The sequence below is a fragment of the Platichthys flesus genome, chromosome 7 (assembly GCF_949316205.1).
Source record: "Platichthys flesus chromosome 7, fPlaFle2.1, whole genome shotgun sequence".
NCBI lineage: Eukaryota > Metazoa > Chordata > Actinopteri > Pleuronectiformes > Pleuronectidae > Platichthys > Platichthys flesus.
Window position 1 is genome coordinate 24,672,460 of NC_084951.1, and position 24,801 is coordinate 24,697,260.

Consider the following 24,801-nt stretch of genomic DNA (forward strand, 5'->3'; position numbering starts at 1 on the left):
CAGGATATCTTCATAACCATGCCATTTATAATCCCATTCATATGTCCAGATGGAGGATCTGAGGACCACCGTACCAAAATAAAATCAGATTTTAAACAACATCTTGTCAACTGCACATTTCCAATAAGTTGGACTTTTTAGATCCCTGTGGCCATCATTAAAAGTTGCTATCGTCATCTTCTCTAGCAGGAGATGTGTTTTTTTTAGCTGTGTTAACATTGAACTGTTGTAACAAACTGAAATAAAACAGTGGACAACCATTTAACTCATGTTTATTTTCAGAGGTGATGATAAAACCTGTCTAAACTATCATGAAGGATTTGTGTAGAGATTAGTGTGTCAGTCGTGAACGATTCGTTCGTTTTGAACGAATCCTTACAAAGACTCGGGAGTAACAAGTCTTCTCAAAGAGAGATTCATTCATTTTTTCGTGGCCGCGCATCGGGACTGTTGCATAGGCTGATGCAGGTCACGTGGAAAATGATCCAAAGACTCGTACCCGGCAGATGAACGAATCATTGATCCAAAGACACGGTCGGGAGGTGACCGGATCTGATTAATTTACCTCGTTCACTTTCGCCTGACTAGGTTAAGAAGACGGGACCGATATTCGTTCACAAGTAATAATTACAGGTTTCGTTATTTTAATTTTTTTTTGTACTTTACTTACAGTTCAGTGCAGCGTAATTGTTTGCCGTGATAATTAAATACTAGTGTGATAAAAAATGACCATTTCAAATAATCCATACTGTCATGATACATTATTTTAATGCAGGAATCCCCCCCCCCCCCCCCCCGTTGAAATGAATGAATGACTAAAAAAAAACTGAGTCGGTACATGATCCGAACTTCCCATCACAAGTAGAGATCTTTCAGTCCTACGAAGATTCTCACCAGAGGGAAGTCGCCATGATAATCTGCACTAGATAGATCAAGTCGACATCTTCCATGACTGTGACTTAAGTGTTTAAAACTAAGGTTATTAAGAATTATTACATAGTAGATTTAGTTAGGGCTGTGCAATAAAACAAAACATATCTATCAGAGCTGTGAGGTTGTTCCACTTCAACATTCAGAGCAAGAGTGAATGAAGAGTCTGAGGGCTCCTCTATTTATAGGCCGCCTCTCACAGACTCCTCCCCTTTGTCGATTCCGTAGTGATCCTTTACTAAACTGAATAAGAATATACTTATTTATAATATCATTCATGATGTATCTTGTATCGATGAATACATTATATTTTATTGGACTTAGTGATATATTTATTTATTTATATTCTATTTAAAATAAAATTGTGACTTGTGATTTTAAATGAATTTCATATGAACTGTGATTGCTTTAACTCACATATCAAATTACATGCTATAATTTGAGTTGTCCACATCCATGTAATTTTGTTGTAATAAATCATGTTGTTATTACTACAATACTTCAAGACGTCTACGAATTTTCTTTTTGTTTTATAACTGAACTGTTACATGATTTGAAGCGAATTTCGTAAAGATAAACTATGATTATTTTAAATCACATATCAAATTACATGTTATTAATTTGAGTCGTCCACATCCATGTATTGTTTTTGTAATAAATCATGTTATAACTACTTTGTGACGTCTACGAATTGTCTTTTTGTTTTATAACTGAACTGTGACTTGTGATCTTAAGCGTATTTCGTAATTTAGATGAACTGTGATTGTTTTAACTTACATATCAAATTACATATTATTTATTTTCCTAGTGTTATTGTCGCTGGCGAACGCGGAACTCGCGTCCTGTAAACAGCCACTAACTACCGTGGATTAGGTGAGTTCCAAGAGTTTTCCTTTGAAAAGCTAGTGTGTAATCGGATGTATGTGATCAAAGCAAATACCTGATCACAGTGTCCTGATTCCCCTTTTACTTTATTAATTAATAAGTGTATTATTTCTACTTTTCCTTCCCTGCAGTGAACATTATCGGCTGCTCGTACGCCAGAGTGTCCCTGGTTGAGGGAGAAGGGCGGTACTCCCTCAGCCTCCGGGATGCTGTGAAGGTGTGCGAGCAGCTCCAGGCCACTTGGCTTCAGCTGTGGAAGTGGAGGTGGCCTTTTATCTGGGGATGGAGACCTGCAGGTGAAACTACCAAGTCTTTGTACAAAGAGTTAAAAGTTATCTCAAGCTTTGTTAAATCAAATGTATAATTTAAGCTGTTTGAACTTTAGTAGCACTTAAATGGCACTTACTTATAGCACTTTGTAGTTTTGCTTTATTTGAAGAAATTGTATTTTCTTGATTCTTGTCGTCCTTGGTATGTACCCTCGGGTTTGAATGCACTTATTGTAAGTCGCTTTGGATAAAAGCGTCAGCTAAATGAAATGTAATGTAATGTAATGTCTATCAGTGAAACTTAACACCCTGCTCAATCGTGTTGTTAATGTGTTGCGTGTGTGTTGTTTGCAGACAAGAAGACTGATTGGTGGTTCTGAGCTGATTGTGTCGACCTCCATTCAGGGCGTGATCTTCTGCCTGCTTGGAGCTCAGCCGCTGCTGGTCGTGGGCTTCTCCGGACCCCTGCTAGTTTTTGAGGAGGCATTTTACAAGGTAAGTTCAAAATAGTTAATCAACTTACAAACACCTGACAAAGAGACTATCCAGGTGATAGCATATTCCAACAATTTGAAAATCTAGCTGAGGTACTTTCAAGTTTGTTGTTTGTGTAGATGTTTTTTTTAAACCCCTGAAAACTTGGTTTTATTTTTCTAAAAACGATTAAAGATCTTGACTCTGTTGACCATCACCTGTAAAACTCTGATTGACAGAGCATGACTCTTTATTGTATGGCTGACTACTTCTCGAAACACTCATGCTCAATGTCTCTGTTTTCACAGTTCTGCTTTTCGTACGACATTGAGTAGCTAACGGGCCGCGTCTGGATCGGGCTCTGGCTTTTCGGCATCGTGGTCTTCACGGTGGCGTTCGAAGGCGGTTTCCTCTTCCGCCTCCTCTCACTCTTCACCCAGGAAATCTACTCCTTCCTCATCTCGGTCATCCTCATCTAGGAGACCTTCTTCAAGCTCGGCAATGTATGCCTGGAACTAGAATAGCACAACTCCTGATTACAAAAGCTTTTTGTTGGCACGCTGGGAGATTATTTCACTGACAGACTAATTTTTGGATGATATTGAAATCATCTGTGATCTGTGATTGGTTGACCCTGAAAGTTAAATGGATTTTAACCATTATCCAGGCTTATGGTTTTGGATGGTTTGCTTTACCATAGTACCGACTTGAAAGCCGCTTGGTTTTGGGCTAATTACATTTTTCCCAACTTGTAACCGCCAAAATTTAAATAAGCCCCCCCCTTACAGAAATGCAAACTGTTTAGTTACTGACATGTTGATTGTACCTGCTGTGGTGATCAGATCTTGAAATGGTTTGCATCGATCAAAACAATATAGAATCACAAGAGATGTCAGTTTTGACATTAGTAGTATTTATTATTAATCATTAACAACCATCATACAAAAAAAACAATACTTATACATAATATAAATACATACAAAAGTTATAATCCGCATTATAAGGCCAATGCTTTAATTACTGGTGTCCCATAATGAAAAGTCTATTCTGGGAATGGCAGAGACAATGTTAAAGTGTTTTGAAATATCAATACTGTCTGTCCCATACTATGTTTGTTAATTACTCAAATATAACTTTTCATTTTCATGTTTTGGGCCTCTTGTAGGAATTTCTTCAACTTTTGATCAATTGTCGCTTGGGCTCAAAGATAAAATGATGATGTTTCAGTGGTCAAAGGTCATATAAATCTGTAATTGAAAATATGTACATGGAAACAAGAATGTCACCCAGTAGAGCCCATCCCTCCTTATGAAAACACATTTATATTCACTGGATCAGGATTTCGATTTGGCTCTGCACCAAGCTGAGCAAAACAAATGTCAAAATTCAAACTTTACTTCGAAACATCTACTTTTGCATAATGCAAGTCACTGAACAGAGTGCGGAACTTGCTTGAAATAAACCTCTCTCTTCCTCTTGGGACATTTCCTTTGTCTTGTCGTGGTACATTTAAGAACTATGAACAGAAATACCAGTAAGGTTGCCAAATAACCCCAACGCAGAAATGTGTACCAGAGTGGTGCCCATGTCTGGAACCTGAAACCAAAAAGCAGACCTGATTAGTGTGACTAAGAAACTCTTATATGTCCATCAAGGTGGTTAAAGTAAACTGTGTTGTAGTCTGACCTTTTCAAACCGAGATCAGGACGAGTGTGATTCATTTGAAAAGGCTGGTTTCCTGGTTCTGTGTGGATTTTCCCATTGGTGGTCAAAGCTGGAGTGCTGGCACTGGTGGTGCACATCCTGTCTGCACAGTCATAACTGGGTTGGCCTGCAGATTAACAAAGACATTGAAACGTGGCTCTTCTATTAGCTTTTAGCTTGTGAAATATGTATTTTACAGTAACCTTGAAACAGATCACGCCCTGTGAGTATAGGTTATACAGTTTAAGTGTAATAAATGTCAACATGAAGCTCCTGAGTGGAGTTTTTTTTAAACAATAATTTGTATTGTTTAGGAATCAAAACATAAACTGTCCTTTTGCTTGTTGAAAAATGTGACGGTTGCAATGAAGAGTTGTGTCATGGGTCATACTATTGTGTATATAATTATTTACTACAGTGTATTTTCTGATATCACCACTAGGGGTCATTAAAGTCAAACTCTGACACAGATTAATTTAAATCTTATGTATAAACAATATATACTCTATTTATACAGTATTCACAATGATGATGTTTATCAATGATGATTCCAATTAATCCAATCAAACAAGTTGCTTTGATGGTTTTGAGCTCTTTCTCCTAAAGCTGTGGAATAATCTGACGAAATCAGCAACAATCATCCATAATGACACAAACGATTATACCTACTGTACCTAAAAGGAATTATAAAATACCATTTTATTATTATTATGAAGTACAAATTACCCTACAGCAACAGCTGCCTTAAATACACTGCTGTCATGAGAACCAAGCAAGCACAGATGATAGTGAGACTTTATCTTGAGCAGTATTATAATCCTACCTGTCAAATCTTAATGTCTTTACCTGTCATATTTGTTGGAATCTGCTGTATAATGATCATAAATCAGAGTCTGAGCAGATGCTCTCATAAAACAACATCTTATTATGTCCTGTAAATATTTGATTATTCCCTGCAGACAACAAGGAGTGATGATTCTTACCTTTATATTTATCAGAGAGAATACAAGACCTCATCTGTTCTTACCCTGCAGATTCAAAACATAGACACAGCCGCTGTGTGCAGACCTCAGGACCTGCACGGAGAGGACCTCACTCTCCTGACTGCTCAGGGCGTTGGTGGCCACGCAGTAATAATCACTGTCCTCTCCTAGCGAGCTGCAGTGAAGATTCAAGTCTGATGACAGGTGGAGGAGTGAGTCTTTGAAGCGAGTGCGCTGATGCCAGGCGTAGCGAACACCAGAGCCCTGTTCACAACCGCAGCGCACAGTCACCGGCCGCCCCCAGCACGTAGGCCCATCCACCAGAGATGTCAAAGGCCACAGTCTGGGTTTGGACAGCGGAACTGGCACAAAGAAGTAAACCGTTTATTTGAATCCCTTCAATTTGATGGCATGGAAGAATAGAAGTTTAAACACCCACTATGGATATAGATAATCTTTAAAGCTGTTCTTACCTTCAGTGATGAGCACATTAACTGAAGTCATGATGTCACTGTTTACTTTATCAATCCCAACCCAGTACGCTCCAGTGTCATCAAACTGCAGATCTGTGACCTTCACAAACAACCCTCTTCTTCTTGCATCTATGACGAGGGATCTGCCTGCGATTTGACCAAAATGTTCTGAATGCACTAAGATCGTACAGGTGTTCCTGGATTCCCCTCGACACCAGTACTTTTTATTGTACAGGAAATGCTTTGTGTTGTACTTGCAGGAAAGAATGAATTCGCCTCCAATATGTGCTGTGATCTGCTTTTTATCACACTGCAGCTGAAGGCTTCCTGAAAAGAGATTCCGATCAGACTCAGAGCTTCTTGGAAACAAGGTGATGCATCTCATTTACATTTCATTTCATTTGCAAAGCAGCTACGACAATGAGTTCATCCAACTGTGTTCAACAAAGAAAACTGAACAACATCAACTAGAATAATTGTATTTATTCTTTTTCATCACAGTTATGAATTCTGTTCATATTATTGATACAATTAGTAAACCATATGGCTTTGAAACAAGATAACCTACTTATAATGACGATATATCAAATTTCCCTTTTTTTAATTTGTATTATTATTATAAATTCATTTGTGAATTTTTCCATTTTCTAAAGGGAATATACTTATTTAGCTTTTAGAACTATTATACAACATTTTTAAATGGTTATCGATAGAAGTTATAAATTATAATTCACTCACCATGACAAAGTAAAATGAGACAGAAGATCTTCATGGTGATGTTAAAGGTGTGAGAATGAAATGTGTGCTTCACAACCAACACCCGAGTGGACTGTGGTGAAGGCTGGAGTGGTGTGCTTTTATTTGCAGCTTCCTTTGAGGTGCACGCTTTTGCACGAACTGAACAAACATACTAACATGTCCTGCTTTCGAATTAGGTCACTTTTAACCTAGGTTGTGAAATTTGTCAAAGCCTCTTTAAAGTATTGTGAGATTTGAGGAAACTGCATTTTCACCTCGTCTACGGACAGTTTGATTTGTTTTCAAATATTTAAAAACCTTTTTTACACTAAATCACGTGAACTGTGGTGTCACTTGCTAAATTTAACCAAATCAGAGGAAGAATTGCTGCAAGTGTTATGTTTCCACAAAACCACTAGATGTCACCACCATATTATTATCATTATTATCATTATTCATTGTCATTTATTATTGTCATTGGCATTAATATTTATTTTTGCTTCATTCATTTTATTGGGCCCTCAGCCTGAAGGGAAATTATAAACCAGACTGCCCCAAAATTACACTAAATAAATACATTAGAGTTTTGGCAGAGTTAAGCGGTCACTAGTTCATCTCAATTACTGGGAGCTGGGTTATCATAACAAATGCGTACTGTGGAAATTCATCATACAGAAATGGAGAGAACTGGATTTTCCTGTTCTCTTCACCACTCCCTTCGCCTCCATCCCCAACCACATCCCTCCTCCGCTCGTGTTTTACAGCTGTTCCTCGGGGCTGGAACAGCTGTTCACGCCTGTTGATAAGCGTGCTGCCTCCTCTGTTTGTGGGTGTTTCCCTCTCATTCCTTTCTGTGACACTGCAAAGCAATCAAACACCCTGGTGACTCTAGGACCCAGGGAGAGACACCAAAGGGGGTGCGGCACATTTTTTTAAATATGACCACAGAACCTGTTAGTTAACTCTTGCTTCCTCTCAGACAGTTTGAATAAGTCCCTCACAATAGTTCCTTGATGTGAGCGTTGCACCAAAGAGGTGCTCTGTGCAGCAGCAGCAGCAGCAGCAGCAGCAGCAGCAGCAGCAGGGGTCCCACAGCCCTGAACCCGAGCCTTGACGACCTCACTGTTCTCCATGACTCGTGGACGAGGACCTCTGTGACCTGACATGAGAGGTGTCATATCCCCGGAAGTGAACAGCCAGCCATGGAGCAGCAGGCCAGGGTACTGAGGACGTTCCTGGACCAGCTGGAGAGACAGGAGGCAACCGATGAGGACGCAGCGAATGGCTTTGCTGGGGAGTTTTCTGTGAGTCAATGGTTTATGTTCCTATAGTTGAAATTCAAAGCTGGGGAGTGGTATCGTGGATGAAGCCTCAAAGTTTGTTTTGTCTGAACTGAATGAGCGTGAGTGAATCTTCCACATTTTTGTTTCAGGGAAGTAACAGGCTGCTGTTGCATTAACAGCTCCAACACCAGACTTGTTCTTCCTCTTCTCACTGATGCTTGTCGTTAAAGGCACATGACCATTAAGCCCTGCAGGCAGACACACTGACTCCCCTGAGGGCTTACAAAGACTAGTTACACAGACTGTGATTTGTTCACTTATATTTTCATTAACACACAAGTATAAGTGCATAGAATAAATATGCATCAGACGTCTCGAGCCTGAGGGTGACATCAACATCTGTGGGCTGGTGCCTTGGTGATGGGTGACATGCCAGTGCCTGAGGACAGCTCATGCTGCTGTCATGCTGCTCGCACCACGGCCCCTCAGAAGGGATCTCTTGCATCACTTCCTCGAAGAACAAAAAGCACTTTGTGGTTTCGGCAGTGCAGATGGTCTACAAGGCCTAAAACAGACTGCCTACAACTGAGAAAGAAAATCTGTGACCAAAAAGCCCAGTGTCCCTCAACAAAGTCCCGTAAGCATGGACGTGCCGTGAGATTCAGTGTCAAACCCTCCACGCTGTAGGTTCCACATGGAAATCCTCTGGGTTTGTGAGCCACCGTGTCAGTTTCTGGAGAAGTGATTCACAGATTCTGGTCATCAAGCGATGACTCACACACAAACTGACTGTGAGCAATAGGTCACATGTCATTTTCCTTCCATTCGTAAAGAAAAACCTATTTGGCACTTTAAAAAGCAATCGTTACAAACTTCTTCACTTTAAAAGCACCAAAACAGAATTGAGTATTGAAAAAAGAATTAGAAGCAAAATAAATATTATACAAAACCGCGACATATTGGTTTGATGAAAGTGAGAGAACATTTTTTTATTTTATTTCAGTGAACTGGGTAATCTATCAGTAAATGAGGAGCAGAAACTATTAAGGTCTTGTCTCCCTTAACTTTAACCGAACTGAAAGGAACTGTTACCAGTCTGTCCTGAAGGGCTTCACCATGAAGATCCTGATAAATAATAACTCTATAGCTAAATTCTAAATTACACTGTTGAGACAGGCCGACACTTGAGTAACTCGAAGATCTTTGTGTTTGACATTGGTTAGAAAAGATTAAAAAAGCTATTTTAAAACCGTAGAATATAAATAGTAAATCAAACCGGGCCAAGAACCGATCCTTGGGGGACTCCAGTACCCCAAGAGAGCAGCATCAGACAAATTGACCAAGTCCTCTTGGAATTATGACCGAGACTCTGTGAATGTTACGTAGTTAGATTTAATTTCCTTCATGTCTTTCAGAGATTGAAAAGCCAGTCAACCAAGTATCGCACTGACAAGATCTTCACCACCAAGACAGCAGACAAGCAGGAGAACACCAAGAAGAACCGATACAAGGACATTGTTCCCTGTAAGCTGTTGTCATAATAATTTATTATATTATTGTTTTGTTTTTTTACCACATTTTCTCATTCTAATCTCCTCATATTTAGGTTTCTATAATTTCATTTATTTTTTCTCTTTGTTAAAAATCTCTTGTGCTCAGTTGATGGCTCTTGAGTTGTGTGACGTTTCATTTTTCTCTCCTTTCAGTCGACCACAGCAGAGTAAAGCTCATTTTCACAACTAAAAATGACACAGACTACATCAACGCCAATTTCATCAAGGTAAATGAACGGTGTCATTGTAAAAAAAATCGCTTTATTCATATAAACTTCCTGTTGAATTATTATATGTACTTTTTACATTCATGTAACTCATACTGTTTGTATGATCTCGACGATGTGTTTTCTTGTACAGGGGGTGTCGGGGTCCAGGGCGTACATCGCTACTCAGGGTCCCCTGCCCCACACGGTGCTGGACTTCTTCAGGATGCTTTGGGAATATAACATACAGGTATGTGTATGACCCAGCTGTAATCTATGGACATAAGCATGATCATTTTTACTACGGCTCCCTAAATAGACCTTTTGATCTCCTCCACCTCAGTTAAAGATCTTGTCACTCAGGTTGTCACTCTGTCTCTTATCGTCCTGTTTGACCACAGGTCGTGGTGATGGCCTGTCGAGAATTTGAAATGGGGAAGGTAACATGACAATGATGCTTATTCTGTTTTCTCAATGTGTTTTTTTTCTTGGGTGTAGTTTCAACACCTTGCACACTTGGGTTTGTGGGACATTGTAAAATAGCTTTGTCTTTTTGCTGTTGTAGAAAAAGTGCGAGCGCTACTGGCCACAGAAACACGAGCAGCCATTTGTGTGTGAGCCGTTCACAGTTCACTGTGTGAGTATTTCACTGTTGCACCATTCCACTCTCCAATTATAATTTCACTCTATCTGAGCCATATAACATCCATTTTTAATTCATACTTTTCTTTATATATACTTCTAGTATAAAGCAGAGAAGACGTTCACGTTATCTGCTGTTTTTTTTTTTTTTGACAGGACTCTGAGGAATCTAAAGGAGATTATTTGACAAGGACATTGAGGGTGACTTTCCGCAATGTAAGTAGTGTTTATATCCTGACTGTGACCATAACTGTCACTGTTCCATTTCCTGAGAAGTGAAACAGACTATCACCTGAAATTATGAATTATCCTAGAGACTACAGGCAAATCTACAGGATCTCTTAATGTGTTTTGTTATTTGTGTAAATGATCAGTTTTAATATCAACATATATGTGGGGTAAGATATGTAAAAGTATAAAATGATTAAAAGATGTGACCTTTTAATAACCTACCTTTTTTTTTTTCCAGTGTAGTCGAACTTTGAAGCAGCTGCACTATGTGAACTGGCCAGATCACGGCGTGCCCGACGCCATCCCCCCCATCCTGGACATGTTGCATGAGATGCGTTCCTACCAGGCCCACGATGACGTCCCCATCTGCATCCACTGCAGGTCAGACTCGCCCTCATTGCATTTAAAGGTTCCCTTGGTGCGGTGGCCGTGAGAGATCAACACACTGCAAATTGAAAAAACGTGGACATACATAATAGACTTACTCTTCTGAGTGCCTCTTATTCTAAAGATAGTTTCCGCTACTCTCACCAATGAGGTTATGTTTCACCTCTGTCCGTTTGTTTGTACGCACGATTTCACAAAGACAACTAAAAGTGTCTCCACAGAACTTTGTGAGAGGACGTGGCATCAGTCAGGGAAGAAGACAGTACATTATCACCATTTTCCCGGTGAATAATTGATGAAAAACAATCAGCCACATTATGGTGCAGCCAGATTGAATTCAAGGGGACTTTTGCAGTTTTAAATTGTTTCTATTTAAACACGTTAAAACTAACTTTACAATATAATTTTACGCTTCATCTTTAAATGGCACTAAATCAACAAAGCTTATTATCACTTTTGTTCTAATTGTTTGATGAACAGTTAAATAAGTATGAACACCACTTGGTCCGATGGACTAGCTCCTGTGGGGATGTGTTGGCTGTGGGCAGCGTTTATGTCCCCCCGTGTTAGGCCTTTGAGGTTAAGCACTTCCTCTCTTTCTTTGAAACAGGAAGCATGTGTAGGCGGTTAGCCAACGACCCGCTACAACTTTATTCTATAAATGTGGGCATTTCCCCTAAGTCTACTTACGCTCAACTCACATTTACCCTCTTTCTGAAAAGTTATACTCAAACATTAAACATTAACACTGCCATCAACTACTAATAACTAACATTGACACACACACAAAACAGGAAATGTGTCTTCAATGTTCTGGTCAGGTCTCAGGAACAATGGCCCATTGATTATTGATTACTTAAAGAAAATTACTTTCATATAATCTCATAGATGTAGATGACGGACAAAGACTAAGATGGATATTCACCTACAGCGTGATAAATTTTAAATTAGTGTCGTAATGGGAAATGTGCCCACAGGTGTGTTATCGGTATATTAAAGTACATTTAATGTAACAGATGTTTTTCTTTTGAGTTTAAGAATCATAAACTAAATGAAACAAGGAATACGAATTAAGCAGCTGAATAAAAATGTGAATTGAAAGCACACCCCACCATGAAAGGCCCCACACCTTTCTGAGGACGATGAGTCAGTCGAGTCGCGTCGGAGAGATTTCACTGCTGCAAAATGAACCCAGAGCAACATGCTCACAAGTTTTGTTCCTTTACACTTTCAAATCTGCAATGAAATATTTCAACACCATCACCTGTCAGTAGTTCCCTAGAATATCATTTAATCAAATCCTGTCCGACTCAGTTTCATGTGTAGTTTGCAGCTGTAATTTGATTTAGATTTTTAAAGAATTTTCTTCCCTTGTGGTTCATTAATGTGACTTAATAATATATTGCTGCTGTTTGGAGGAAAATCTAAACTAGGAGCTAAGAATCTCCACATTTCTTTAATTGAGAGCTGAGAAAAACAAGCACGGTTTACTTACATTTTTTTTCATTTGAAGACAGAATAAAAAATCAGTCAACTGAGGTGAGCATGGTTTTTTCACAGGGGCTTAATTAGGAACTGACTTTCAACACAGAGTATTGAATGTGTGTGTGTGTGGTGAAGGCAATAAGTATGAATAACAAATGAGACTGTGACTAGAAAGCAAACGATAGGAAGAAGAAGTAGAAGAAGAAGAAGAAGAAGAAGAAGAAAAAGAAGAAGAAGAAGAAGAAGAACTCATGCAAAACAATAACACAAATAAGAAACATACCATAAAAGAACACACTTCTCCACCAACAGTCCCATTAAATTCAGTCACACTGCACTAAGTTTCACACATTCATACCTATCGGTGTCCTAAATAAGCCTGAACCGGACGTCGTCTTCAACTAGAAGTAATAATCTTTTGAGGACTCATGTTGACGTGTCCTTGCTGAGTGATTCAAAAAGTGACTTCCTGCTGCTTTGATATTAGCGCCGGCTGCGGCAGAACAGGAGCCCTGTGCGCCATCGACTACACCTGGAACCTGCTGAAGAAACAGGTGACGTGTACCCCCCCACCCCACACACACACACACACACACTTTCTGCACATTACAACAGTGGAACATCTGAGCACCATCGTTCTCTCTGTGTGTCGGTTTCCAGATGATCACTGCAGATTTCAAGATCTACGACTTGGTTCAGGACATGAGGACCCAGAGGCCGTCAGTGGTTCAAACCAAGGTTAGTTTTCAAAAGCACAACCACTTTTCAAAAAATTCTTTACGTCAGCTCAAGCTTCCTTCTGTAAACGAGCTTGTGATGATTCGTGCGTCACGAGAAAGCAAAACTCACAGAGCAGGTTTGTGCTGTTCAGGAACAGTACGAGCTGGTGTACAGGACCATCAAGCTGCTGTTTAAGGGATACCTGCACGCCCTGGACGCACAGAGATGCAGAAATGAGGTGAGCAACCGAAAAACACCAAGTTGTGATGAGCCGGAGGTCACAGAAGCAATAATACAATCACTGCTTGTGTGAATACATGAATGAATGGATTAAAAAAGGTTGTGTCTCTGCAGCTCGGAGCTAAAACCGTATTCTCGCTCCCTGCTTGTCTGTTTCGCCTTCAGGCTACTGCACTCGAATCTCGGGATGCCACATTCTTTCTGCCACTCTTGACACAGTGCACAGCGGGGGGGGGGGGGGGGGGGGGGAATTCCTGTTCCTCATTCCTGTCCTCAACGTGCTCCGTGTCATTCAGGCTTTCAAAAAATCTGGTCAACGGCGATTTAACGTTCTCCTGCATGAGCCCGTGCCACTTCTTGTGCAAACCAACAAAATGCTTCATAGATGTAACTCATATCCGCAGAAACGAGCTGTTGATGGTAAACATGGGCTGCAGGGACGTAACTGGAAAGTAGACAACATTACAGACCTGAGAACAATATAGTTCTGACTTCTGCTTAATCTCAAGCGCTGCTGTGACTCACACTCAACCTTTCAAACTGTCCAGGTGACGATGGTCTCATGTGCTGTCACGCCTGACTCTGAAAACAAGCTTCCGGACCAGGAGCTGGTTCTGTTGCCTCAGCCCCTGCAGAACGAGGAGAGGGATGTTCCACCACAGCTCCACCATCCCTCGCCCTCCACTCCGGAAGATCTCATTGCCTCGACATCCAGGGAGAAGCACATGGACCAGCAGCAGTGGAGCCTGATCCGGGCCTCTCCTGACGCGGGGGTCACCGGCCGGGACCTGCAGCAGGGACCCGGGACCTCGCCCCAGCAGGTGCACACGAGCCATAGCGCCCCTGCAGCAGAGGAGAGGGATAACCTGCCGCAGCTGAACCCTCCGCCTTCACCAGCGGTCGCCATTTGTATGATGGTGGAGGATCCGTACTTCGACAGCCCAATGAACTCGCCTCTATCTGAGGAGGCTCCCATGGACTCTGCTGAAGACGCCAGACCATGGACAGTCAACCCTCTCCACACACCCTCGTTGTCTCTGAATGATCAGCCTCTAGAAGATGACATACCTGCCTCAGGTAAATGGTCAATGCACATGTGAATCTCACAGACAGCAGAGCAGCAGAACTCAGTTGTTCTCTCGGATGCAGGTACAGAAGAACCTCACACGGATGAGGAGGCACCTCACCCAGATGAGGAGGCACCTCCTCCGTTACCTGAACGAACCCCTGAATCCTACGTTCTGGCTGTGGACGCAGGTCGGTGAAACGTTTATTCCTTTTTCTCTGATGTCCAATGATCAAAGGTCTGACTTCCCTTTCAGCAAATCTAAACTTGAGTGTTTCAGCATGTAAGGATTTTGCCTTTCAGAGCCGTCAGATCCCTGTGAAGGTTTATCGGTCATCATCCCTCAAAATGCTGCTGCTGAGGCTGTCAGGGAGTGGCAAGGTTAGGAACTGTCTCAATCCCTTGTTGTTAATAGAGAACTCACACTGATGCCTTTTCTTTTGGTTAAAAATAAACGGTGATGGTTGTTTCCATATTCCCAGGCAGGTCGCCCTCCCCTGTGCCGCCACTTCCAGAGAGAACGGCTGAATCTTTTGAGCTGGATTTAGATCAAGGTGACCTGATAACATCATTAAACAATAAAATCCACACGCCTCCGCCAGCCAGTGCAGTTTGACCCAAACCACTGAAATCGAATCCGTTGATCTGTGAGTGACAACTGGTCAAAATATCAAGAAATTCCCAGACTTGCGATATTATGTTCAAGAGGCTACCGTGACCTTGACATTCGACCTCTGACTTCTAAATTCGAATCAGGTCATTCTTGAATCCAAATGACCGTTAGTCCCCAATTTGAAGAAAATTCCCCAAAAGGCGTTCTTGACCTGGGATCACATGACCTCCTGCCACTGACTGCCGCTGGCGCTGAGGCAGAAAAACCAGGAAACAGTTGTTGTGATAATGAAATACATCATGGTCGCTTGCCTTACAGCTCCCGTGGAGCAGAACTCCGAGGTCACGCCAGCTGTGAACCTGAAGCGAATAGGAACGTCCTCCGAATGGTCAGGTGACTCACAATCAGCTTTGAGCGTGAACACGCATGAGAAGAAACCTTGGATCAGGAGTAAAGTAAGAATAAAAGTCTCTGGAATCTTGAATCATATTCTGAATGCTAAGTTATGTAAACGTATAAATTCTTCTCTCTCTTGTAGAGTCTGAAGGTGAAAACTACGCTCACAGGTAATTTATATTATTATAACACAAAGTTCAGGATTTGTTGGTTTGTAAAGTGTCTACTTATCAAATAGGCTGATGATAATTATATGATTTTAATGTTATTATATGATTTATTTGTATTTTAGCTCCAGTGACACGTCTCAGTCTCGCACCAAACTCAACCTCAGAGCTTCATCCCTTCTTTCCTCATCTGGACCCACTGACTCCTCCGCTGCCTCCTCACAGTACGATGAAGTTTACTTTCATTTCAACTTTCATAAAAACAAGACGTCAGATAATAAATTAAAAGTTTCTCTTATTGTGCAGATGTCAACAGGTGGACTGACAGAACCCCAGAGTCCTTCAACCCCCAAACAGTCGCCGGTAGTTGCATCATCATCTTCCTCACAACTCCTTCTCTTTTTTAATCTCCTTCCTCTTATTTCAATTGACTCTGGTCTTTTCCAACAGTTCATGAGGAACCTGCCCTCTGGCTGCAGCCCTCAGAAACAGCACATCCCTCCCACAGAGTGGGTTTGTCGGCTGAGTGGGACGGCAACTCTCAGCCCAAGAAGTTCCTCGACGTGGTCATGAGCCGAAGCAAGGTAATGATGACCAAATGGGCAGCAGCATGAGGGTTATAGAGCGTCCTGAAAAAAAGAGACATCTTCTTATGTTCTGCTCTGTTGAAAATGCTCTATTTGTTCGAACATTTAAAAAACGTTTCTTTTCCCCCCAGAGTGTTCGAGCTCAAAGTTCAAGACATGGTAAGTTGGACCTGGAAGTTGAGGAACAGCAGAACTCAGTGTTTCTCTTACCTTGTGACGAGCCCTAATGTTTAAACTACTGACGTAAACCTTCAGAAACATGAGAACATATTCACACATTCAAAATGCTCAAATAATAACTGCATTTTTGTTATTTATTTAGTATGTTGTGTTTTGGGGAATAAATCCAAAACTTCTACTTACTAGTTTCATATGACAGGGTTGCCTTTAGTGTGTTTGCTAGAATATACAAATTTGTTTTTATATTTGAATCTACACGCTTGAGAAACCAAAAGCAAGGGAGAAAAGTTTAATGAATAAAAAGTCAGGTTTGTTGTTGGTTGATGTGAAACAGTGGAGGCAGTTGATCGGTGTGTTTGTTCTGCAGAGCCCCTCCATGCAGTTTGGCAGATCGCTCCACCTCCCGTGGTCGTAACGGCAGCAGGAAGTGGTGAGTCTCCTCAGAACATTAACAGACCCCTGCACATTGACACGCTCACCTCACACACGTACAGTTATTAATACACATGTGAACGCTTGACACAAATACACCTTTTCCGCCACACACATCACTAATAAGTGAACCCTTGAAGTGACTCACACACACACACACACACACACACACACGTCGAGTGGCAGATGATCAACCATTGGGGCAAATTCTAAAAGCAGTAAATCATCACAGTTTCCGTCTGGTTCTCTGTTCATCAGTACGAGTGGAAGCGCCCGATGTGAACCGCAGGCCCTCGCCGAGCGCCGAGCCGTCAGGGAACCAATCAGACAGAGGCGGCGAGAAGGGGATGTCAAGAACAAAGGTGAGAAAAGAGAGATAGAGAGAGAGAGAGACTCACAAACATCACTGGTAGTTTCAAACTGGAGCCTTCAGCTAAATCTATTTTGTTTCCTTTCGTCCAGAGTCTCAGGTTTTTTAGACACAAACAAAACCGTGAGTAAAGCCAATTTCAAATACAGCTCGATAAACCCACTTATATTTATAATGTGAAAGTGACACTGACATTTCAAAAAATCTACATCACCAGCTAAAAGTGCATCTCCACCACCTCCTACTCAGCCGGGAGCTGCACCTCCGACCTTGTCCTCTGCCTTTAAATTTGGTGCGTCCACTGTCCTTTCTACGTTTGCATATTTACTCTATTTCAACACAGAATCTTAATTTTTTCAATGACTCCATCTTGACCCTGCGCAGGATTTGGAAACCGTTTTGGGAAACCAAAAGGCCCGAGGAGTCATCCAGATACTTGGTTCTGAGGTGGCCGCTGCTCTCCACACATCAGCGCTGGACCTTTTTTTGGTGACTCGAGACATTTGGACGTTCCACAGACGTGAGAAGCCACAAGGACCTCGTCTCTCTCTCCTCGCCGAGAGCAAACAGGAAGTGCCTCGCCACCTGCCTCGTGCCTTTTGTACTGCACATGCACTGAAGTGGATTTTGATGCTTGACCGTTGGACAACTAGTCTCTCTATAGAGTAACGTGTCTATCTTGATAAATATATTTTTCCTAACTATATATGTTCGGTTGTGTATGTGTGTGTGTGTTTGTGATTTCGACATGAGATTAAAAAAAACGGGTTTGACGGGACACACTGTGAACCACGTGTGACATTCTGGATTCTTTTTAAAAGGATTTTAAAAGCATCGTCTTCCAAAAGAATCGGGAACATGTGGAAAAACGATATCAGTGAATGTGATGCATATTGAATATGCATGAAATGTAGCTGTCTTAAATAAACAGGTTACACAAGAAAGTATTTATTAAAAAATATAGAAAGTCAAGGCATTCTCGTTTTTTTTCCTACTTCAGACTGGATCCCATTGGTTCCAGTAAAATGTCCGGAATACAAACATAAACAGCAAAGAACAACTTACATTTTTAACCGTCAATTTATTTCTACATTGATTCAGTGAGTCCAGACCCTTTGACACCCGACACATGGATACAGCCACTCTGCTTCCAGACGAGGGTCTAATGGGTTCAAGGCAAAATATTCAGTAGCTGTATGACGCAGTAATTCTTTGCTTCCAGGTGAGCAGCAGACGCAGGAAATTCAAAACTCAACAGGAAAATGAAAATAGATTGAAATAAAAGCACGATGGCTGCATCCTGCTCACCAGCAGACACACCTCAGCGTTTGAAACCAGGATAAACCCTACACACAGCACAAGGCACTAACTCGTGGCAGGTTCACGTCATCACAGATTTTACAGAATAAGTGAACATTTGAATTAACATGAGATCATCGGTCCCCTAATGAATCCACAGTCAAATTCACTCGGTCTGTGTTTTTATTGGGCACAAGTTTGCAACACACTCATCCAAACGATTTCCCTCAAGATCCAGAAATGATTCTCGAAAAAAATCAACAAAAGTGTCAAAAGATTTCTTCCTAAATCTGCTCCCTGATCCGATCCACATCCAACATTTGAATTGGTCCTTTGACTAAATTTCCCTGGATATCTGTTCTGTAGTTTTTGTCTGAAGGGTTAAAACACAACCTCCTTGGAACAAATAACTATAGCGGCTCTGCATGGAGAGTTTACCTGACTTATATCACTCCCTTCAATTCAATCAAGGCAAATGTATTTTGGCAGTTTTTATCACCAAGATTCATGATATTAGTTTCCTGGGAACACGGTGAAAATGTAAACAAATTTGAAAGATTTAAGTTGTACCTCACAATGTTAAAGAAAAGTGATTTGAAAAAATGTATAGTTTCTTTTTTTCTTGAAATACTGCAGTTGAAGCAAAATCCAGCAGACAAATAAATGTATAAGCAAAATAACTGACGGAGGTGAAAAGTATTTTTTGGATTTGTAGGATGCCTTCTGTAAAAAAGTTCCTACAAGAAAAACATGACAGTTCTTCCTTCTACAGCTGAGCCTTCATCGACCTCCAGTGACGTCACCAGTTCAAACCAACGACCAGTAAATAGATTTGAATCAAATGAAGAACCAGTGCACGGTCTGGATTCACATATTCTCAGCGATTAACTAGATAAAGTTATATTTACAAACTAAAGTCCAAAGGCATCCACATGATTATTCATCATAGGTTCACTGGAGCTCCTGTTATTAGAGCAGTATGGTAAATCTTCATCACCAGTTACTAACCTGTGTTCCTATCTTAATATTTAATCTTAACAAAATAAATTAAATATCAAAAAACAGTTTCAAGAGTAAGAAAAAGGGAACAATATAAAATTTAAATAAAGAATCACGAGCAGTATGTGCAACTTAAAAAGCGGACGGAAAAGAAAAGTGCTTGAAGCATGATTAGATCATTGTGTGTCGCTTTGTTTCAAAATAAAGTTTGAAGAAAACGTCTCTTCCTCCATTTCCAAGAGAAGTATTTCAAAATAAAATGAAATCCACTCATTGCAACATGTGTCGGGATTTGATTCACGTTGCAAAGGTAAAGTTTCTTTTGGGTAAAGTGAGTCCAACTTCCGCCTTCATTTTCAAAGTTGTTGTATTTGATTAAAAATGGCAAAACCCATCGGGGACATTTTAACCCAAATTTAAAGATCTTTTAAAAATATGTGAAGACTAAATCAAATCAAAATGCTTCCTGACTGAAGTCTAGTTTTCAGTTTTAGTCTTAAACTTCTTTAACATTTGCTCGTCCCACAGTGGAGAGAGGGTTTTCATCGGAGGAGAAGGATCACTCGTGGAACCTCGTGCTGTGGCCGAACGCTTTTGGAAGTGTCGGCACTTTTGACGGCGTGCAGCCTGGGTGGACTGGTGCCAGGGAGAAGCGGAGGTCCTGGTAAGTCGGGGGCGAGCGAGCGGACTTGGTGGGTTGTGGCGCTGCCGCCTGAGGCTCCCGGGGGGGTGTCGCCGGCCTCTGGAACTCCGGCTCCTCGGCCTTGGCCACTCCGCCTCGGGTGTGCTCACTCTGCCGTCTGGCGCAGGGGGTGAGGGTGGCGCCCGGCCTGGCGGGGGAGGAAAAAGACACCCGGCCCGTGGTGGGGCTGATGTCGCTGCACTGCTGCTGCTCCTTGTCCTCCGGGTGGTACTGTTTGAGCCGGATGTGCCAGGCCAGGCTGCACACCGCGGACACCGTCTTGAACTGGTGGATGACGTTCCGTGGGATGAAGTAAACGTCGTCGTCACAGAGCTGGACGCGGACGTAGCGGATGCCTTCCCTCCTCAACTGGTTGAGCTTGGCGTCGTCCACCCACTGGACACACTGCACCGAGACACAGTTTAAAATCAAAGCGGTAAATGCTTCCTTTAAGGGTGGTGGTTAAAAAAAACACAACACGCACAAACTGGTTTTAATGGTTCTTCTAACCTGCGACACTGGGGGCTCGTACAGATCGAGCTGCAGCCTCTGGACGACCTCATTGAAGTCTCCCGCCTGGAAACACACCACGTCTTTGGTGATCCGAGGTCGGTTGTTCCTGCAAGAGACAAACACAGTGACGCCTCCTTCCTCACACACCACGACTCAACAATGATGATGATGATGATGAAGACTTCTCATCAGCACTCACCATTCTCCAAAGTGCACGGCCTTCAGCACGCCCACCGCTGCCGTGCTCTGCCAGTCGAAGCTCTGACCCACGTGGTCGGCGTGCGCCTTGGTCCGGTCCTCGAACAGAGCCTCTCTGGGTTCACTGGCCCTCGGCAGGTAGTGCAGATTCTTGATCTCATTCATAGACCTGGACCAAAAAAGATACGAGGGGGGGGCGGGACTATAAGACACTAAGCTTCACAACCGACTCTAAACTGTTCAGGAAAATGATGTTTAAATGTTCCCCTGACCGGTTATGATCTGATCTGAACGTGGAAGTGGTTTTGTGTGTTTCCTCTGAAGACGGTTTGTACCTGCGTCGTTTGAAAGGAGACTTGGGCATGTCGGCGGTGGGAACCATTTGTTCCCCCGGTCGCACCCACATGATCGGCCCATCGTCACTCTGAGAGCGGCAGTCCAGCTTCAGGCTGGAGAGGCTTCCCCAGGGCAGGGTCATCTGTGTGTGCACACAGACACACACACACACACAATGAAAAGAGAATAAGATTAAGTTGAAATCCATCTTTTTGGATTTGTTGCTGAAACCAGTTGGAATGAGCTTAAACTAGAATCTCAGTTAAAGTCTGCTTAAGAAAAACATATGAGTGGTATTATTGCAAATTTCAAATCAAATTGATGCTGCCCCCTGGTGGCTGGCTGCAGTATAGCTCATATCTGTCTCCTCCATGTGAGCTGTGGAACAAACTAAAGAGTCAAAAGTATATTTCTCAAACATGGTTTCTTTCAAGTTTGGTTATTCAATGCTAATAAAACTGGGATGAAATGTCACAAATGACAGATGAGTAAAAATACAAGATGGCCGCGCCTCATCCAGGATATTTTGGCTTCATTTCTGTCTCGTGAGAGGAAGTGGAGCTGAGTCCTATTCGGTGAATGGTGTGGTTCAGATTCATCAGGCCTGAAGTTCCACAGAACAGTTGGGTGACTTTCATCGAGTCTTTCCCCAAGGAGCAGAGCTCTTTAAAATACACCAGTTAGTTTCCCACTGACCTTGAGAAAAGGGGATTCCTCCAGCATGTCGAGGAACTCCGGGAAAAAGTCTCCAACTTCCTCGTCCACAGCTCCGACCAAACTGATCTGCCTCATGGGTCCAGCCCGATAGGTTCCTGAGCAGTAAGTCCGGTTCACCTGGAACAGGAGAAACGACTTGTGTCATTCACCGTGTCCCAGCTCCATATATACTCATTTTACACTTTACATTTTATACTACTCAGAAATGAACTCAATTAGGGTTTTTAGTACTTTTAAGGATACTTGTACACAAGATACTTATTTTGTTGTTCAACTGTCCGTCTGTTCTTGGTCCGTTCACTGTTCAAAACATTTATTGTCAAATACTTCCTATATTTAACGACGAAATTCATCATTTTAGACTAGATTTAAAATGATGAATTTATTCATTAATTAGTTAATTAATAACATTTTGCTGTTGGACTGAAACATCTTCTTATACATATATTTAATGGGAGTTGTCGCTCTTGTTATTTATTTCATGTCATGGTCTAAACAGCCAATTGAGAAATTAATAATGACCCTAGTTTTGACCCACTATCAAAAATAATCAGCTAGTTCCGCTGACCACCACCGGGGGCGCTGCTCTTACAAGAGACTGGGATCTGTGAACATGGTTGTGTGATGTCGTTGGGTGATGAGTGATCCGGTGGAAACTCTCTCACGTACCTGAGAGTGAAAGTTGGCGATGGTCGTGGTCTCGATGTCTTTCTTGCCCAGTATCTCCATCTTGACGTGCGTGTTGGGGAAGTTGAAGGCGAAGTAGTCCAGGAAGTCCGGCAGGTAGGCGGCCGCCCTGTGCACCACCGCCAGGGCGTAGCAGGCCGCTCCTCTGGGCTTCTCGGCGAAGGCCAACTCCAGGAACTCCTGGGCGAAGCTCTCCATCTCAGCCGGACTGAGACAGGCCAGCTCGTCGGAATAGGCGTGCAGCACGGATCCCCCGCCGTTGGCTTGGCGTTCCTCGTGCATGAGGCGTCCGTACCAGGTGCCCGTCTGAAGGGAGGAGCTGCGGATGTGGTGGTCCTGGTGGGACAGGAAGGGGACGTGACCCAGTTTGAGAGCATGGAGGTAGGACTGGTGGTTGGCGATAGTGTCTCTGCTCGGCTGGCGATGGCTCTTCACCGCGCCGGGCCGAGATGTCTCAGGGCGGATCGTCAGGCTGAGATCGGCTCCCACGGTCTGAACTGCTTTGTTGTGCGTGTGCCGGACCTTCTTGGCTCGGTGCTCTTCCTCATGCTTCTTCTTCTTCTTCCTCTTCTTCAGGAGAAACTCCTCCAGCGTCAGGGACTCGAGGTTCTCGTTGTGAGGCCTCGGCTCTGCAGGGACAGGGAGGAGGACAAAGTCAAGGAGGGAGATCCTGGTCCTCCTGAGCACTGCTCTGAATGTGCACTAACTTCAGCATAATGTATATTATCATTAATGGTATATGGACACATATTCTCTTATCATCATCCAGGAGGAGACACCGAACCTACCCAGTGTCATGAACCTTAAAATAACAAAATATCTGTTTACTTCTTAATAACGGCACAACTCCACAGGATGCAAGAGGACAGGCAAATATTGAATAACATGTAACATATGCATTTATATCATATATTATATTTATTTATATAAAATTAATAAAATAAGATATTTAATTATTAAAAAAATTCTAACCAAAACGCCCCTGACCTCTTGACCTCTTACTGTCTTGCGCAAGCTCTTAAAACAAATATACTACAAATCACTTATAAAGGATTCTGTCTTTTCTAAGAGCCTATGCATAAATTATGTATATTCTTTATGTAATATGTAAATCTGGATATCATGTGCATATTCTCTGCGTTTTTATTCTCTATTTTATTGTGATTTACACTTTCACATGTTTTCTTCTGACAACCTGTTGCTGGAACAAGGGATCAATACATCTTAACTTAACTTATCTTATTTCCTCTTATCTTAACTTTAAAGCACTCACCCTTCTTCCTCTTCAGCTCGAGCTTCACGTTGGCCTCGGTGTTCTCCTTCTTCAGCTGCAGCCGGAGCTCCGCGTCCCGGGGCTTCTCCCTCGGATCCTCTCTGGCCTTCCCCACTTTGAGAGGCGTGAAGGTGAAGAGCGCAGGAGGCTCCGGGGCTCGCTTCTTCTGCAGCTGCACCGGAGGAGGAGGAGGGGGAGGGCAGGGAGCAGGAGGAGGCAGAGCCGGCTGCAGGCTCCTCTTCGCCCCGGCAGTGAGGCTCTGCTGCTGGTGCTGCTGGTGGTGCTGGTGGTGCAGGACATGCTTCTCCAGCTGATGCGGCTGCAGGCTCCGGTGCTCAGCTTGTTGCAGCTGGTGGTGGTGGTGATGATGATGATGATGGTGGTGATGATGGTGGAGCTTCACTCTCTTCGCCTCTTCCTCGCTCCTCTCCAGCCCGGCCGCTGACAGCTCCCTCTTCCTCTTCCTCCTCTTCCTCTCCTTGATGAACCTCTGCAGACTGTCCCTCACCTGCTCGTCTCCCACTTTCTCTCGCACCAGCTCCACTTCAGCTGCCATCTTTGCACGTACACACCATTTAAAGGGTCTCGGGACTCGCAGCGCGCACGCCCCCAGCACTTTTGGCTGCGTTGCGCACGCGTGACGCACGCAGTTCTGGGTCGTGTAGTTTGTTTACGTCGCACTGCTTCATGGGAGTTGAAGTTCATTTTGCAGCGACTGCGTGCAGCTCCGCACGCACGCACTTCTGCTCCTCTGACGTCATGGCTGGCCGACGTCACGAGAGGCAGTGGTTCAAAGTGGGTATGTGAGTGAGTGTGTGTTTGTGTGAGTGTATGTGTGTGAGCATGTGTGTGTGAGTGTATTTGTGTGCGTTTGTTTGTGTTTGTGTGAGGGTGTGTGTGTGTGTGTTCCAAGTATTACTCATGTTGTGGGGACCTACATTTGGACACACAGTTGCATAGAGGGACGTTAGGGGACAGAACTAAATTGAAGCCCTCACAATGTAGAGACTTGAATATTACGGTGAAGACATGTTCTAAGGTTTAAGTACAGACTTATCTGGAATCAGTTTAATAACGTTATAT

The 24,801-nt window shown here is 42.7% G+C and overlaps 3 protein-coding genes across 4 annotated transcripts; 1 reads left to right on the forward strand and 2 right to left on the reverse strand.

Moving 5' to 3' along the window:
* Nucleotides 1-3,483: 3,483 nt before the first annotated feature.
* On the reverse strand, nt 3,484-6,544 carry LOC133957329 (uncharacterized). Its single transcript, XM_062392862.1, has 5 exons — nt 6,457-6,544; nt 5,719-6,045; nt 5,290-5,607; nt 4,245-4,389; nt 3,484-4,154 (listed from the first exon to the last, which is right to left on the reverse strand). Exons 1-5 carry the CDS (start codon nt 6,488-6,490, stop codon nt 3,986-3,988), a joined length of 993 nt encoding a protein of 330 aa, XP_062248846.1. The 5' UTR covers nt 6,491-6,544; the 3' UTR covers nt 3,484-3,985.
* A 908-nt stretch (nt 6,545-7,452) lies between these two features.
* ptpn22 (protein tyrosine phosphatase non-receptor type 22) lies at nt 7,453-17,986 on the forward strand. 2 transcript variants are annotated; one of them, XM_062392162.1, is made up of 26 exons: nt 7,454-7,760; nt 9,155-9,263; nt 9,446-9,519; nt 9,653-9,748; nt 9,900-9,938; nt 10,064-10,135; nt 10,297-10,356; nt 10,610-10,752; nt 12,731-12,797; nt 12,904-12,981; nt 13,115-13,201; nt 13,752-14,280; nt 14,353-14,460; nt 14,573-14,650; nt 14,752-14,823; nt 15,201-15,337; nt 15,421-15,448; nt 15,571-15,669; nt 15,752-15,808; nt 15,896-16,029; nt 16,164-16,191; nt 16,580-16,642; nt 16,903-17,006; nt 17,107-17,137; nt 17,232-17,306; nt 17,399-17,986. In XM_062392162.1, the coding sequence occupies exons 1-26, from the start codon at nt 7,659-7,661 to the stop codon at nt 17,458-17,460; spliced, it is 2,532 nt and encodes an 843-aa protein (XP_062248146.1). In that variant the 5' UTR covers nt 7,454-7,658; the 3' UTR covers nt 17,461-17,986. The 2 variants fall into 2 exon arrangements, with proteins under 2 accessions (XP_062248147.1, XP_062248146.1); XM_062392163.1 differs by lacking the exon at nt 14,752-14,823 and having other exon boundaries at nt 7,453-7,760.
* LOC133956830 (lysine-specific demethylase 9) lies at nt 17,947-24,775 on the reverse strand. The gene is made up of 7 exons (XM_062392164.1): nt 23,719-24,775; nt 22,428-23,074; nt 21,738-21,875; nt 21,041-21,183; nt 20,707-20,874; nt 20,505-20,613; nt 17,947-20,399 (listed from the first exon to the last, which is right to left on the reverse strand). The coding sequence occupies exons 1-7, from the start codon at nt 24,272-24,274 to the stop codon at nt 19,872-19,874; spliced, it is 2,289 nt and encodes a 762-aa protein (XP_062248148.1). The 5' UTR covers nt 24,275-24,775; the 3' UTR covers nt 17,947-19,871.
* Between the last annotated feature and the right edge of the window lie 26 nt (nt 24,776-24,801).

Excerpts from the sequence above, each read along its gene's own strand:
- LOC133957329 (XM_062392862.1), bottom strand. The coding sequence starts at position 6,490 with ATGAAGATCTTCTGTCTCATTTTACTTTGTCATG. Across the intron at positions 5,608-5,718 it reads TAATGTGCTCATCACTGAAG|TTCCGCTGTCCAAACCCAGA; the intron begins GTAAGAACAGCT and ends TCTTTGTGCCAG. Across the intron at positions 4,390-5,289 it reads CTATGTTTTGAATCTGCAGG|GCCAACCCAGTTATGACTGT; the intron begins GTAAGAACAGAT and ends GTTAATCTGCAG.
- LOC133956830 (XM_062392164.1), bottom strand. The coding sequence starts at position 24,274 with ATGGCAGCTGAAGTGGAGCTGGTGCGAGAGAAAGTGGGAGACGAGCAG. Across the intron at positions 20,875-21,040 it reads TCTCCTTTCAAACGACGCAG|GTCTATGAATGAGATCAAGA; the intron begins GTACAAACCGTC and ends TTTTTGGTCCAG. Across the intron at positions 20,400-20,504 it reads ACGAGCCCCCAGTGTCGCAG|TGTGTCCAGTGGGTGGACGA; the intron begins GTTAGAAGAACC and ends GTCTCGGTGCAG.
- ptpn22 (XM_062392162.1), top strand. The coding sequence starts at position 7,659 with ATGGAGCAGCAGGCCAGGGTACTGAGGACGTTCCTGGACCAGCTGGAG. Across the intron at positions 10,136-10,296 it reads AGCCGTTCACAGTTCACTGT|GACTCTGAGGAATCTAAAGG; the intron begins GTGAGTATTTCA and ends TTTTTTTGACAG. Across the intron at positions 13,202-13,751 it reads CACAGAGATGCAGAAATGAG|GTGACGATGGTCTCATGTGC; the intron begins GTGAGCAACCGA and ends CAAACTGTCCAG.